The 14,207-nt window shown below is 41.1% G+C and overlaps 1 protein-coding gene and 1 long non-coding RNA gene across 6 annotated transcripts in view; one reads left to right on the top strand and one right to left on the bottom strand.

Moving 5' to 3' along the window:
• Nucleotides 1-3,609, top strand: part of LOC126759827 (homeobox protein vnd) — a 35,802-nt gene extending 32,193 nt beyond the window's left edge. For both annotated transcript variants that reach the window (XM_050474973.1, XM_050474972.1), the window contains one exon: nucleotides 1,802-3,609. In XM_050474973.1, the coding sequence (XP_050330930.1) occupies nucleotides 1,802-2,706 (905 nt within the window). In that variant the 3' untranslated portion in view covers nucleotides 2,707-3,609. The remainder of the gene's footprint in view (nucleotides 1-1,801) is intronic.
• The window catches only part of LOC126759830 (uncharacterized), a 103,054-nt gene that overhangs the window by 71,665 nt on the left and 17,182 nt on the right, over nucleotides 1-14,207 (bottom strand). For 3 of the 4 annotated variants that reach the window (XR_007667086.1, XR_007667087.1, XR_007667089.1), the window contains one exon: nucleotides 10,796-11,034. This is a non-coding gene — a long non-coding RNA (uncharacterized LOC126759830). Of the gene's footprint in view, nucleotides 1-10,791; nucleotides 11,035-14,207 lie in introns of all 4 variants that reach the window. The other variant, XR_007667088.1, reaches the window with a different exon arrangement.

The following is a 14,207-nucleotide window of genomic DNA, read 5'->3' as shown; positions in this document are numbered from 1 at the left end:
TCATCGGAATTCAAAGTTTGGTCGGCGAAAAATGATTTTGCGGACCGTGAGAGCTTAACCTTGAAGGTGGTGGCAAATTTAAGAAAGAAAGCGGCTTTTAGCTTTCATGGAACCGCAACTGCAAGAACTTACGTCTAGGATCGGCCCTGAGATAGCTCTAGCATTAAGCTGGAAACACTGAAATATCTTCGAATTCTGATATTTCCGACCGCGTCTTGAAACTTTTTTAATTAATAGCTGCAATTCTAAGCTTGTTCGCGCGCCCGAAGCTTCTTGGGTTCATGCAATGTACTACGAGCGCCACAAGGACCTCCACAGTATCATTTTAAAAGTAACGGTGAGAGTTGAATATAAATAGCTCTTCCTGAACTCAATTAGAAAAATATTAATAAGCAGTCGTTCATTAGCATTTTCTCTTTCTTCCGCCTTTTGTGTAGCTAGCCATTCATAAACTAATAGCATCAATTAAATGCCCGAACCTCCTGTAGTTTTCACAATCCCATCAATCTTATTGTATCAATGAAATACAAACGCACTTTCTGCTGAAGTCTACCTGAGCTGACTCGAACTCCCTTTACGCATTCATTCATTCATAAGTGAACAAACCACATACACATAGTCAATACAACCGCGCGCTCTCTCACTCACACACCTCACTCATACATCTCTCCGTCGCTTGTTAGCCTGTAGCTAGCTGATTTCCTCTATGGTAGCCGTGATTTTACATTCTTTTATTTGGCATTTTCAATTGCTCAGCGAGCGGCCTCACAAATTCCCTTAACCGCTGACTTCAGAACGCATTAACTTTGCTTCCTCCCTGAGCATATAACTCGCTCATCTACTTCCTACTTCCAGCGCTTCCTCCATTTGTCGGTTATCTTTCCACTGACCTTTCCATTGCATTGTTGTTGCATTCCTCTTCGAACACCTTCGTGCGCACATGAAATAGCCGACGGTTGCAGTGACAGTGATTGTGTGCGGCGATACCCCCCGTGATGAGTTGCATTTGAGCTGCTCCCCCTGGAAACTCGTTTGGAATTGTTGAATTGGTGTATAAAAAGTAAATACTGTTAGCCGTCGCTTGTCCGCCCTTTGTGCGACTTCAATTGGGCTTTGTGTGAAAAGTGAAAACCTCAAATGAAGGTGTGATCTAATCCATGTGCCATCCTTCCGGTTTCCCTCTCTGCCCGCATTGTTAAATCATTGCGTCATTGTCACTGGCATTGTGAGCGATACGGCGGCGAGATCGGCGAACAAGAAATGATTGTCAATTTTTGTTGTGCATCAATTTATTTCCGCCCAAATGCAGAAAAATGACGGGATACACTGTTTATTTGCCCTCCCATTGGGCTTTGTTTAGAGGCCAATAAATTAAGGTATTTTGTAGTGTTGCCGCCCAGGATACAATGAGCAATGTGAAAATAATGACAAAAGGAAGTTCGCAATTGAACGGAAAGTAAGACAAATTTAATTTTTAATAGTTGATGGGCGCTAGAGTGTCGCGTAAAGTAAAAGATTTTGAGAACGGTTCGAAACAGCGAAGTATAGAGAAAATAAGACAAGGAAGAAGGCGACTCTAAAATCTCTTTGGAGTTAAAGTCAGTGGGACTACTGGACATGACTGAAATAAATTTTAAGGGACCACATTCACCACGCCGGACAGACCAACCCTGACAGGGCTTATTTAATGTAGAATGTTCCAACTATCAACTTTGAAATTTCATTCAGTGCATCATAAACTTTTAAATTACTTCATTTTGCAACAACTAATCATAGCTTCTCTTCTTTTTTCTCTCTGCAGGCATGCAACAGCCAGCCAGTCCTGATAGCACCTCACCACACACCTCCGAGGTCTCTTATACCTACATTGGATCCAACTGTCAAACCTCGCCAGCGCTCTCTGGTGATTACAAAACCTACAGTCGTTCAGCCGAAAGCGATGCCCTCTCCGTCGGTGATGCAAATTCGTTGCATATGCAAACTCATGCCGGTGCCGCGGCACACCAACAGCTGCATGCGCATCATCAACAGCTCAACAAAAGTATGCCAGGCAGTGGTGGTGGTGGTGGCGGCACAGGCGCGGACAATACCAGCGCCGGCGGCTCCTCCTCCAACCCGCACGACGACAGCCTCATTGAGGATGGCATCGAGGAGGATATTTTGGATGATGAGAACGATGAAGAAAACGGTAATGGCTCTGCCAATGGTGCCGACGGCATGCCAAATAAGAAACGTAAACGACGCGTGCTCTTTACTAAAGCACAAACCTATGAATTGGAAAGACGTTTCCGCCAACAGCGTTACCTATCAGCGCCGGAGCGCGAACACCTCGCCAGTTTGATACGGCTAACGCCGACGCAAGTCAAAATTTGGTTCCAAAATCATCGCTACAAGACGAAACGCGCACAAAATGAAAAAGGCGTCTACGAGCATCATCCCGCCATGCATCCGCACCATGCGGCCGCGCTGCCGTCACCGCGACGCGTAGCCGTACCGGTTTTGGTGCGAAATGGCAAGCCATGCTTGGCCGATGGCACAAAACTGCCGCAGGATTGCATGACACAGCAAATGCAAAATGCGGCTGCAGCGCATAATTTGGTGTTGCATGCAAATGGCGCCGCGGCCTATCAACATGCGGCTGCAGTGGCAGCAGCGGGTCTACATGCAGCGCATGCGCACTCACATCAACGACCATGGTGGCCCTAATATTGTTGAGAGCTGGTGGATCGGATGTGGCAACGTGGAACTGGCGCTGGTGCAGTATGAAAATGACAACATTAAAAGCAGCAATAACAAAAGCGTTTTGGGTGATAATTTTGTGTAAGCTTCAGCAGATGTAGACTTAAGCTTATGAAAGCTTTGTCAAGCTAGAATTCATGAAAGCACAAACCTTCAACTATTGAAAGCTTCGTATTATGAGAGCTCAAATTGGTGAAAGCTCCATGTTGTGAAAGCTTCGTATTATGAAAACTCAAATTGGTGAAAGCTTCAAGCTATGAAAGCTCACACGCAAATTAAAATTGGCTGGAAAACATTTTTTTGAGACAGCAGTTGATATTTTAACGGCGCTACTCGAATATTGGACAATAAATTCAAAAGCACAGAAAAGTAAACAAAAACACAAAATACACAAACATTTTTAGTGTCGTATTGGCAGTCGCTGTGGTGCAATAAAATCAGTAGAAAAATTAAACTTCATAAAAAATTTTAAAGAAAGAGGCAAGCACCATTTCGGAAAAGTGTAAATAAATTAAGAAAAAAATTGTAAATATCAATAAAAATGTTTTCGTGTTAAAAGTATGTTGTAAATAACTTTATTTGAATAGTTTTATAGAAAAATAAATAAATTTTCATGGAAACCTTTCAAACAAAAAATTCTGAATTTACGCTCTTTTCAAATATGTCCACGTTCCAATTCACACTTTTGAAGTAATTTTACGCTTTTCACATTATGCGAAAACCAAAATGCAAACTATACAATATATTTAAGCCAAAAGTATACCATAAACATAGTTTAAAGTTATATAAATTAAGTTAAAAACACAAAATATTGGAATTAACAGTTACAAAAATTCAATATTTTTACTAGTTTTTAAATTTCTGTACAAACCGTGTGTAAAATGTCTCATATAGTACTATAAAAATAGTAGAAAAAGCAGTTTTTAAACTTCAAAATTTTTTAAAAATAAATTTAAAAAAAAATTATGAAAATTTATTAAACAAAAAAATAAAAATTACCTTTTATTAATATAGTAAATATATAAATAGAGTATGTTTATGTATTTAAAACTGTAAATTTTAACGTTAGCAAATTTGAAACTAAACAAATTTTAAAAAATAATAAAAATATCAATATTGGTATATCATATGAAAAAATTGCGGTTTTTTAATAAAAAATGGAATGGAATATACCATATATAGAATGGCAGCAAATCGATAACCGCCCAAAATAAATATTTTTCGAACCCAACAACAAAATATTTCAGAAAAGACAAAAGACCCAATCAGCCAATTGCCTTATCCAATGCTCCCACACACATTCCAACACTCTATCTCGCTCGCTCGCTGCAGATTGTAGATTGTTTCATTTATCGCGCTGTGCCTGACTTGCGTCATAGATTTTGTTTACCCCACAAATTACCTTTTCACGCCTGTATCTAATCTGAACGCAATCTTCTGAGTTTCCATTCTTCTATTTTGACTGCCGAGTTGCATCCGTATTGGCAGCACAGTCTTAACTCACGCTCGTACAAGCCTTATCGATCTAACGGGAGCGGTATTTATAGTACTGCTAATTACGAAGACGAAACAGCACCAATAAACAGATATCTAACAACAACATCTACATATAATTATACAGAACTAAGAAAACTTATCGAGCGTATTGTGTGAAAGACTAAAGCCCACCGTCAACAAACTGATTGGACCCTATCAGTGTGGCTTTTGGCCTGGAAATTCAGCAACGGACCAGATATTCACCATGCGCCAAATCTTGGAAAAGACCCATGAAAAGGGAATCGACACTCACCACCTCTTCGTCGATCTCAAAGCTGCTCTTAACAGCACGAAAAGGAGCTGCCTTTATGCCGCGATGTCTGAATTTGGTATCCCCGCAAAAATTATACGGATGTGTAAACTGACGTTGAGCAGTAACAAAAAGTCCATAAGGATCGGGGAGAACCGAGCGGCTGGTCTCCGAGCAGCTGGAGAGTAGGACAAAAATTTTCGCACGACGTGTTTCTGCGAGTTTTACGTGGAAGTCCTCAAGAGACTCAAACGAAGGATCAATCGGGTCCGACAAAACATCGCAGCCAATTGAAAGTTGCACCACTACAAGGCCGGCATTCCAATACTTCCGCAGCTGCCCTACATCCTCCTTTTTTTAAATCGACTCTGTCCTATTACTTTCCGGACAAACGCTGTACCAATGGATCCTTTAAAGGCAAGGCCACGGCTCATCTAAATTGCCAATAATTGGCATTACTACTCAGTCGACGACGTAGAAGCACTCGAGCTCCAGCGCTATTGTATAAAACATGTCGACACAGAAGCAATACTTCAAAAAGACAATGTTACAAAGCAAAATAAAAAAAGTGCACTTCTCCATTCAAGTACAGCTCTCGAGTGTCTCATAAAACAAACGAGTGTTCAACTAATAAACGACAAATTAAATTACACATCATCATCATCATTGACGCCGGCAAAAGCAACGTGATGAAACACGGCCCGGGGTCTGCGTCATCCGATTTGGAAGTCATTTTCAGAGGCGTCATCAATACACCGCTTTGTCCGTGCAGTCGCAGTGACAAGTACAACAAGTGCCATAAACACTACACACTCCAACAAATAAAAAATAACAAATGTTACAACAACTTTGCGTGCGATCTGACAACAACAGCGCGCTGAATATGTTGTAGAGCACTTGTGGACAGGTGTACGGGGTTTAATATTGATTCTGCCAGTTCGAGCACTTGAAATTCTCAAGAAGCCGAAATAAAAACTTCAAGCAAACGATCGAAACAACAACACAACACGAGTCGGTCGACTGACGGTGAGGGCGTTAGTGTACGAAGGGAACCAACTCACGCCACTCTGCTGAGGGAGGTGCCATAAAATTCCATGACATATAGGTTGATAGGTGGGAGCTATGCAACCGTCGCGATTACATGCGTTCGTTGAAGTATCGTATATATGTATATGTATAACGGTGATAACCACACAAATGGCACATATTTATGATTTATTTATATATATACATGTATATGTGAGTCTGTTTGTATATCAGTAGGCGAGTAGGCGGTCCAGTAACTCGTTCGCTCAGCCGGTTGGTCACGCCGTTTTGCGATTATCAAACAAAAAGCCACTTTGTCAGACAAGCTGCAGCGACAAGTGCACACTCTGCCACAGAAAACAAAGGAATGGAGAGCTGAGTGAGTTAAATAGAAAAAACATCAGTTATAAACCAAAAAGTTCCAAAAAAAAAGCTGATCAGAATAACCACAATCATTAATCAAGAGGGAGTTGACCGAAAGGATTTCATTTAATATTACAAGGCAGACAAGGCTTGCTCGGGCATGCTCTGAGGCGAGTTCCAGACACAATCACCTGGGACGCTATCGACTGGAATCCACAAGACAGCCGACGGAAAGGCACATCTGCCCTCCGGAAAAAGAAATTTGTACATCGAAATATCTAAGGACATGCTCTGAGACGAGATCTAGTCATACTCATTCTAACTACAGACAAGTCACTATGCACTTGGTCCCTCCATTGGATGCCTGGGGCCCTTGCTATCGCTCCACAAATGGGCCCAGAGTCGGAGGAGCTTTTAGCTGGAACATCTTGGCCTAACCAGGGATTTTGTTGGTTACAGTTCGTTATTTCATCTTCTTCAATCTTCTAAGGCTATGTTTCTGAGCGGTTTAATATGACGGGAAGAGTACTTTTTGTTCGCCGGGATCTGCTTCGCAGTTCCCTCCAGATATCAAAGTAGCACCTCTTGGCAATTATTCTGCGCTTGATCTCCACGCTTAGATTAGAATTTATGCTGGTTCCGAAATATGCAAAGTCCTAAACTTTTTCAAATGTATAGCTGCCAACAGTGACGTAGTTTCTCAATATTGGTTTCATGACAGACGCTGAGACGGACGGACAACCGGATCGCTTATCTGCCACAATTACAAGCAAAAGTTATAAAATTTTTAAGAACTCCGCAACATGAGAACGAGCCTTTTCTTCCACACCACATAGCAACAACAGTACACACCGTTTGAGCAACGTCATTGCCAATCACATTCATCGGCTATTTAATTTGTTAGTTAGTCGTTGCACAAAAACAAAAAATAACAGTAATTTATCAAGACAAAATTAAAACAAATATTTGCCTTCGTATGCAGGGTTTCTTCTTGTAGAAATAAAACTAGCTTCTTGCCATAGTAGTACTTGTTGTTTACGCGCTGTCAAACTTCGCTATCGCTTGTCCGTCTAGCAGAAATTATTATATCGTCAGTGCGCGAATCGAAGCACTGAAGTTGGATGTTATCTGGTTTTCTTCGCAGTCGTCGTCGTGATTTAATAAACGATAAGGATATAGTAGTATGTCGTATTTATGTTACCGTTTAGTTGATTATTTATGCCCGTTCTTTATTTTATTAATAATTATTTAGTAACAATTTCCTTTATTTAATCACAAATAAAGTGAAATGTGAGTTTCTTTACTGAATGTTTTGATTGAATGTTGATTGTCGATTTTATTTTTAACATCTTCACGTCATGCAAGTGGGTTATTAGTACGAGGTTAACAGTAAAGTACCATCCAATATCGCATTACTCTGAGCTATTGCTTTAGCAATTGTCAAAGTGTTGATATGAACGAAAGAGAACGAGCAGAAATCTCTTCTCTCTTATATACGAACACATGTGATCATCGCTTTAGTGGTACATCCAAGAAATTTTCTTTTGCAAAGCCCCAGGAACTTGTTTTGTCCAAAACCAAATTCATAGGCAACTCTGCAGTAAAACTCTCACTCAAAGTATGATCCAAACACCATTTTTTAGCTTTACAGCTCGTTTCTTCTACCACTTTCTTCATTTAGTATTATTGAGGAACCACAAAAAGTTCAAGGAAAATAATTCTTAAGTTCATATTGCCTTTATTTCCTGTAGGTGCAACGGTTGAAGTTCTCATGGCAGCCAAACATCGAGAAGAAAGTGAGGAAGGCGTCAATCGTGTTATACTGTTGTAAAAGAGCCATTGTGAAGAGGTGGCGTTTCTCACCAAAAGTGGTGTTCTGGCTCTATGAAACCATGGTTAAGCCTATAGGCTTAATGTCTGTCGTTATCTGGTGGAGGACGATAGAAAATAAAACAATACTAGCTAAACAGCTCGACAGGACTTGTGGGCGGTTCGAAGACGTTGGAGAACCACAGCTCCAAGCTTCTTCTATATTAGACTTGTAAGGATGCCCGGTCACAGCGGAGTCGCCCGAAACTCCAAAAACGATAAGCTTGCTAGGGAGGGCACACTTTCCCCCATTTCAATCGAGTGGGTCTTCGGATGTCTTCTTGTGTTGAACCTCCAGTCAGCTCAGCAAGCGCTGATCAACAACAAGAATTTGTGCGACTGCGAGATCCATACAACCGTAAGAAGCCCTCCGAAATTCTGTTCTTTCTTCCTGAACACTGCACAATAGGTTTAAACGTGGAGTGACTAAATATTCTGTAGGATACACTAACCTAACCGTCAATATTTGATATTCTTCATTAAATCTCAAAACAGACGGTAGGGTTTTTGTATTCGACTTCAAGTTCCCTCACTTTCGAGCTGTCGTATTTAAAGTTCTACCGGTATGCCTGAATCACAGCGTTTTGCTCAGTAAGCTTAATAGAACGTGGATAGTGCAACACAAAGTTTATAATCCAAATTGCTTGATTGATTTTTTTATGGCGAAGGAATCTGTAAGCCCATCTCGGTCTTTTAGGTAGAGTTCCGTACGTCTACCAGTCAGACAGCTTAAAGTACAGCTCTCTTCGGGTGATTGTATTGTTGTTTCATACATCTTTAGTTTGCAGGAATGCTGCTGAAGTTAGCGTCTTTGATCGGTTATGAATTCAGATTATTTTTTTACACAATGTAAATGACGTTCTTCAAGAGTTTTCAAGTCTTGCAAACTGCTCTCGTCGCAATTCAAGTTTGAAGCAATTGAAGAACTCTTACACTAAAAAGTTTAGGAATGAGAGCGGTTTCTTGAACCTAATTATACTCTCTAGCTGAACTTCAATTGGACATTGTTAAACACCTTTCTAATTAGCTTTCACAGGGGCTAACACTACAAGTGTTTTATCAAAGCAAGTACGGAACAGCTCTTGCCAACAGGTGCTACTTTGGACTGACCAAACTTTACAAATCACTCATTATTCCCGTCCTGCTATATGGTGCATAGGCATGGACGATGACAACATCTGATGAGTCGGCCTTAGGAGTTTTCGAAACAAAGGTTCTGCGAAAGATTTATGGTCCTTTGCGCGTTGGCCACGGTGAATATCGCATTCGATGGAACGATGAGCTGTTTCAGATATATGACAACATTGACATAGTTCAGTGAATCGAAAGACAGCGGCTGCGCTGGTTAGGTCATGTCGTACGTATGGACGAAAACACTCCAGCTCTGAAAGTATTCAACGCAATACCCGCCGAGTAAGCAGAGGAAGAGGAAGATCTCCACTCCGTTGGAAACACCATGTGGAGAAGGGCCTGGCTTCGCTTGGCATTTCCAATTGGCGCCACGTTGCGAAAAAAAGAAACGACTGTCGCGCTTTTGTTAACTCGGCTATAATCGCGTAAGCGGTGTCTACGCCAGTAAAGAAGAAGAAGTACGAAACAAAATTTGGTGGATCTCCTAGATACAAAACGTGACTAAAAGTTATCAAAGTCGATGCTCAAAACTTTGCAGGGAACTGATTGGTTTAAGATACTGAAGGACACGGTATTTTTAACCACGAAAAGGATGGCCAAATCGTTGAAAGGAAATAATAAGGCACTTAAACAAGACTTTGGAAGTTGCTTGGACCATAACAACTTAAAAACTTCATATTTGTAGTTGAAGCCGTTTTTTGTGAGACAGAACCACAAACAAACTATGAGTAAAAGACGAAACCTTTCGAAAACAGGCCTAATCCACAATTTGTGTTAAAAACTGCAAATCTTGAAGGCTACTAAGTTCCAAGGACGCTGAATATTATGGGATCGGGCTAGTTTGAGTAAAAACAAAGGCGCCGCGGAGCAGTATGAGACCTGAGGTACATGTAACGGGGTTCGTTGGCTGCCAAGGAAGCTTACTTCGGAGTATATGCTTTCTTCGCTATGCGGATGTGTACATATGTAAGCGCTTATGCATAATCCCGTTAGGGTAAATATACAACAGAGTCAATATTACACACAAAATCAATAAATAAAAAGCAAAATATTTAATGAAAGCAAGATGAAATGAATGCCAGAAACCACTTGAGAGCGTGTCAAAGCGAAATCCATATGAAAAAAATCGTGAAATCATAAAATCAGTGATATCACACAAAAGTATTTATGTTAAGGATGAACTGGAACGCAACGCAGCCAGATAAGGCAATCGAACATATTCAAACACGAGAAGCAAAGGAAACGCGCACACACTTGCATATTTATGCGTATAAAAAATTCAATGAAATTATAGGCAAACAAATTGATAAAATATAAAGTGTAATGCTGACAGAAGGGCTGATAAAAATTATATAAACTTATATATTAAATATACACACACATACATATGTATGTATGGTATATGTATGTATGTGCGCAGAAAGAGTTGTTGATAAAATGTTGGAAAACAAATTAATCAAACTGCACCAAGGTGCTGATCGTATCAAGCAAACACACACACACACATTCAAACGCATACCCATATTGTATGTGTGTATATTTATATTGTATGTTTGCTTATATGTAAGTATGTATCTAGGTAAACATATCGATTTAAAGCTCATTGATAAGACGATTGTAGGGCAACTTTAATTGCGTTCTTGGATTTGACAAACACGCACACGCACACACGCATCAATAATATAATATAAAACGCATGGCTACTGCACTAGGTAGCCGTATGTATGTTTGTAGGCATGTATCTGCTTTGGTGGCTTACTCAATCGTTTGCTCATTCAGTCATTCAGTCACTCACTCGCTCACTCTGTGTCATTCACTGACTTAATTATGTAAATATTTTTTTGTATGTTTGTATGTATGTAAAGAAAATCACTTACTTACCGTGGCCATTTGATTATTTAAATAGTTAAGTCTCTTTTAAATGCCAGTTGACATTTTATTGCCCATACTCGATCCATTTCGCATTGTGCGGCGGTTTATGCGCTTGCCGCGTTGTGTTTGTGTGTGTGTATGTGCTCGAGTGGCACTGGGGACAGGAAGTCTGCTGAGGCCAAAATGTGCTGAATATGGCAGTTTGTTTGAAATGTTGGAAACACTTTTTGGTTTCGAGAATTGATTTGCTGAAATAAGAAAATATATATAAACATAAAAAATTAAAATAATGGTTTTGAAAATATATATGTATGTATGTGTATTTTAATTGAAAATTAATTGAACGTAACAAGTTAATGTAAAACAAGTACGAAAGGGCTAAGTTCGGTTGCAACCGAAAATTTTATACTCTTGCAACTTGCAAAAATTAAAGCCAGGAAAATATCTTAAGATGTAAAAAGGCAACCTGAGGATCGAAATCCAATCAATTTTATATCCATATACCCTAGTGGATCCGGCCATGCTGTAGTATACATTTTATACTATTATTCATATAATAAACTATTCAATACGTCGACCCGGTTTTATCTAGTTTTCTCAATACCACATACAAAAAAAACCAATCATATATAGTGAAATCAGCCGGATGTTCGAAAATCCTAGTATTACTTATGTATATAGGGGCTAGGCCAAATTTTCGCTCAAATTTATCTATTTTAGGCACAAAGATACACTGTTATGAATAAAACACGCTTTCTTATTTTCATTGAGATAACTCACATATTGACCGATACATGCGGTACAGTCACCCGGAAGTTCGAAAATCTTCATATTATCTTAGGTATATGGGGATTTTTGACATACAGATATAACATTAGAAGAGAAGAATTATCCCTTAATTTTAGTCACCAAGCCATTTTAAACCATCTGCAGAAGGCTGGATATACAAAACACATATGATGTTTGGGTGCCGCATGATTTGACGCAAAAAAACCTTCTGAACCGAATCAACGCCCGCAATATGCTGCTGAAACGGAACGAACTCGACCCATTTTTGAAGCGATGATGGTGACTGGCAACGAAAAATGGATCACATACGACAATATCAAGAGAAAACGGTCGTGGTCGAGGCCCGGTGAATCGTCCCAAACAGGGGCTAAGACGGGATTGGCGGCCAGGAAGATTATGTTGTATATTATGAAGTTGCCGTCTATATGGAAACAGTTTATCGAAAGAGCATTGAATAAAGAGCAAAAAAGCGGAAGGGAGATATTTGACAACCTAATATATATCACACATTGACCGATATTTCCGAACAAAAGTCAGCTATAGGTACCGGGATCTAAATATTAGGTACGTAGGGGCTTGAACAGTTTTTATTTGATTTAAACAATTTTTGGTCATAAGGTGGCACCCACTAAAGACATTCCTCGTGCAAAATTTTATCCCGTTATGTTAATTTCTTCTTGATTTGATTTCTCCATATTGCAGAATCGGCAGTTGGCGCAGGAGACTCTGCCCAAGTTGGACAAGTGCTTCCTCAACCTGCAATGCCCTGGGTAGTGCGCGACGAGGAGGCGGAATTTGTCACGAAGGTGGTTGACTATTTTCTTAAATCTCTTTAGGAGCCGCTCCGCACGGAGGAGAGAGTGGAGAGGGAACAGCACTGGCAGCAGGCAGCAAGAATGCGCCATAGCAAGCTGTTGGACCCCACTGCGATGCAGGGTTCTGGTCCCGTCATCTTAGACGCAGCCGCAGAGCGGGCTAGTTCGCGGCTATCTCATTTCCGGCTACCCCTTTATGCCCCGGCACCCAGATTAGGTGTACCCGGTTGCACACTGATAGGCAGTTCAGCCTTCCTATGGACTTCTCAACTAAAAGCGATTTAATCTCAAATCCTGAGATCGCTTTTACCGCCGCTTGACTGTCGCTAAGAATGGCGATACGCTGGTCGCGATAGTTGCGTTAGAGAATGAGTTCTACGCACTTTTCGTGCCGTCAGTGTACCACTGGATAGTACTGTCTCTCATTAGAATATCAAGCGTGAAGTCATTCTACTCTGTCTTGCTGCCGAGAGTAACCATAAAATTCGTTGCGAAGTTAATCCTCTTTGTAACGCCGTCCCTTGGAAGAAAGACCAGTGATGTGTTTTCCCCTAGGGCCTTCATCTGTTGAGACGACATTATCTTCGCTACCTGTTTAGTCACCAGATGCAGCGGTATGGGCTCCAGCATCACTTCAAGCGCTGCAATAGGGCATGTTGGTTATAGTCGTTATGTAGAAATTCTAATAAATAATATTTTCATATTCAGAGATATTAAATATTTCCGCATGCAAATTTTTCCCTCACACCAGAGTGTTTGTATGCAAATGCGCCACTCTTTTAGTCCTTACTCAGCAACATGTTGCATGTGCGCGCATGCATGTTGCAACACATCATTATCATCGATGTAACCACCGAACAATAACAATTTCAACAACAACAACATTCATAGACCAAAACAATTGACGCGAGCAGATTACAAGAGCGGAAATTTGGAAATTCAATTTTAAAAGCAGCTGCCACGTGTCCGCTTTGCGCCACCACCAACTCAGCAACAAAGCTAAATTGTTGTTTTTGTAGCACTTAATAATAATAGAGCGCGCATCAGACTATTCATGGCTTGTTGTTAATGTTTCGCTGTTGTCATCGCCAGCGAGCGCGCCCACACGTCGGCAGCGAAAAGGCAAAAGGTGCATACACGAGCGCCCGCGCGCACACACGCACAAACTCATTAACGCTACACTTTCGCCTGGCGCGTAGCAACCGGAACTTACGCGGCCTAAAAGGACTCACCCTCACTTCGATTGCCACGCGCGCCAACAACAACACGCAGTTTTAATAAAAATTTGTAAGCCAGTAGCGTTGTTGTTGTTGTGGAAACCGCTGAAATTGAGCAATAAACGTCGAAGCGCGAATTAACGCCGCGCGGCAGTCGCATAGCCGCAGCGGAAGTGCTCAAGCGCGCCCACCGCTCCAGCGGCAACACGGTGCGACCAACCTGAAAAGGTGGCTAAAAGGGCGTGTGATTGACTTAATTGACTATGAAAATGAGAAATTGCCGAAATGAAATCAAATTGAGCAATCGGCCGTCGGCAAAAACGCCGCTTTGCCGCAGCTGGCGAGGTGGTTAATGACTGCGCATAGCGGAAAGCCGAGCGCGCGGTCGTGTGCTCTGTCGGCAATATGTAGAAAATGTAAAACATTTTAAAGCCCATCAAAGCCGCAACAAACTGACTGGAGGGTGTTGGTGGTTATTGCGGAGATGCTACATCCCCCCGTGCGTTGGTTTAGAAGGCGTTCTCACTGAGCTCACCGCCGGTGGTTTAATGCCATTTTAACGGCAGCGCTTTGCCGTCTGTCCGCCCAGTGCCCACTTTT

Source organism: Bactrocera neohumeralis, chromosome 5 (genome assembly GCF_024586455.1).
Source record: "Bactrocera neohumeralis isolate Rockhampton chromosome 5, APGP_CSIRO_Bneo_wtdbg2-racon-allhic-juicebox.fasta_v2, whole genome shotgun sequence".
Lineage (NCBI taxonomy): Eukaryota > Metazoa > Arthropoda > Insecta > Diptera > Tephritidae > Bactrocera > Bactrocera neohumeralis.
Note: the sequence above shows the minus strand (reverse complement) of the source record. Positions and strands in the feature narration are given on the sequence as shown.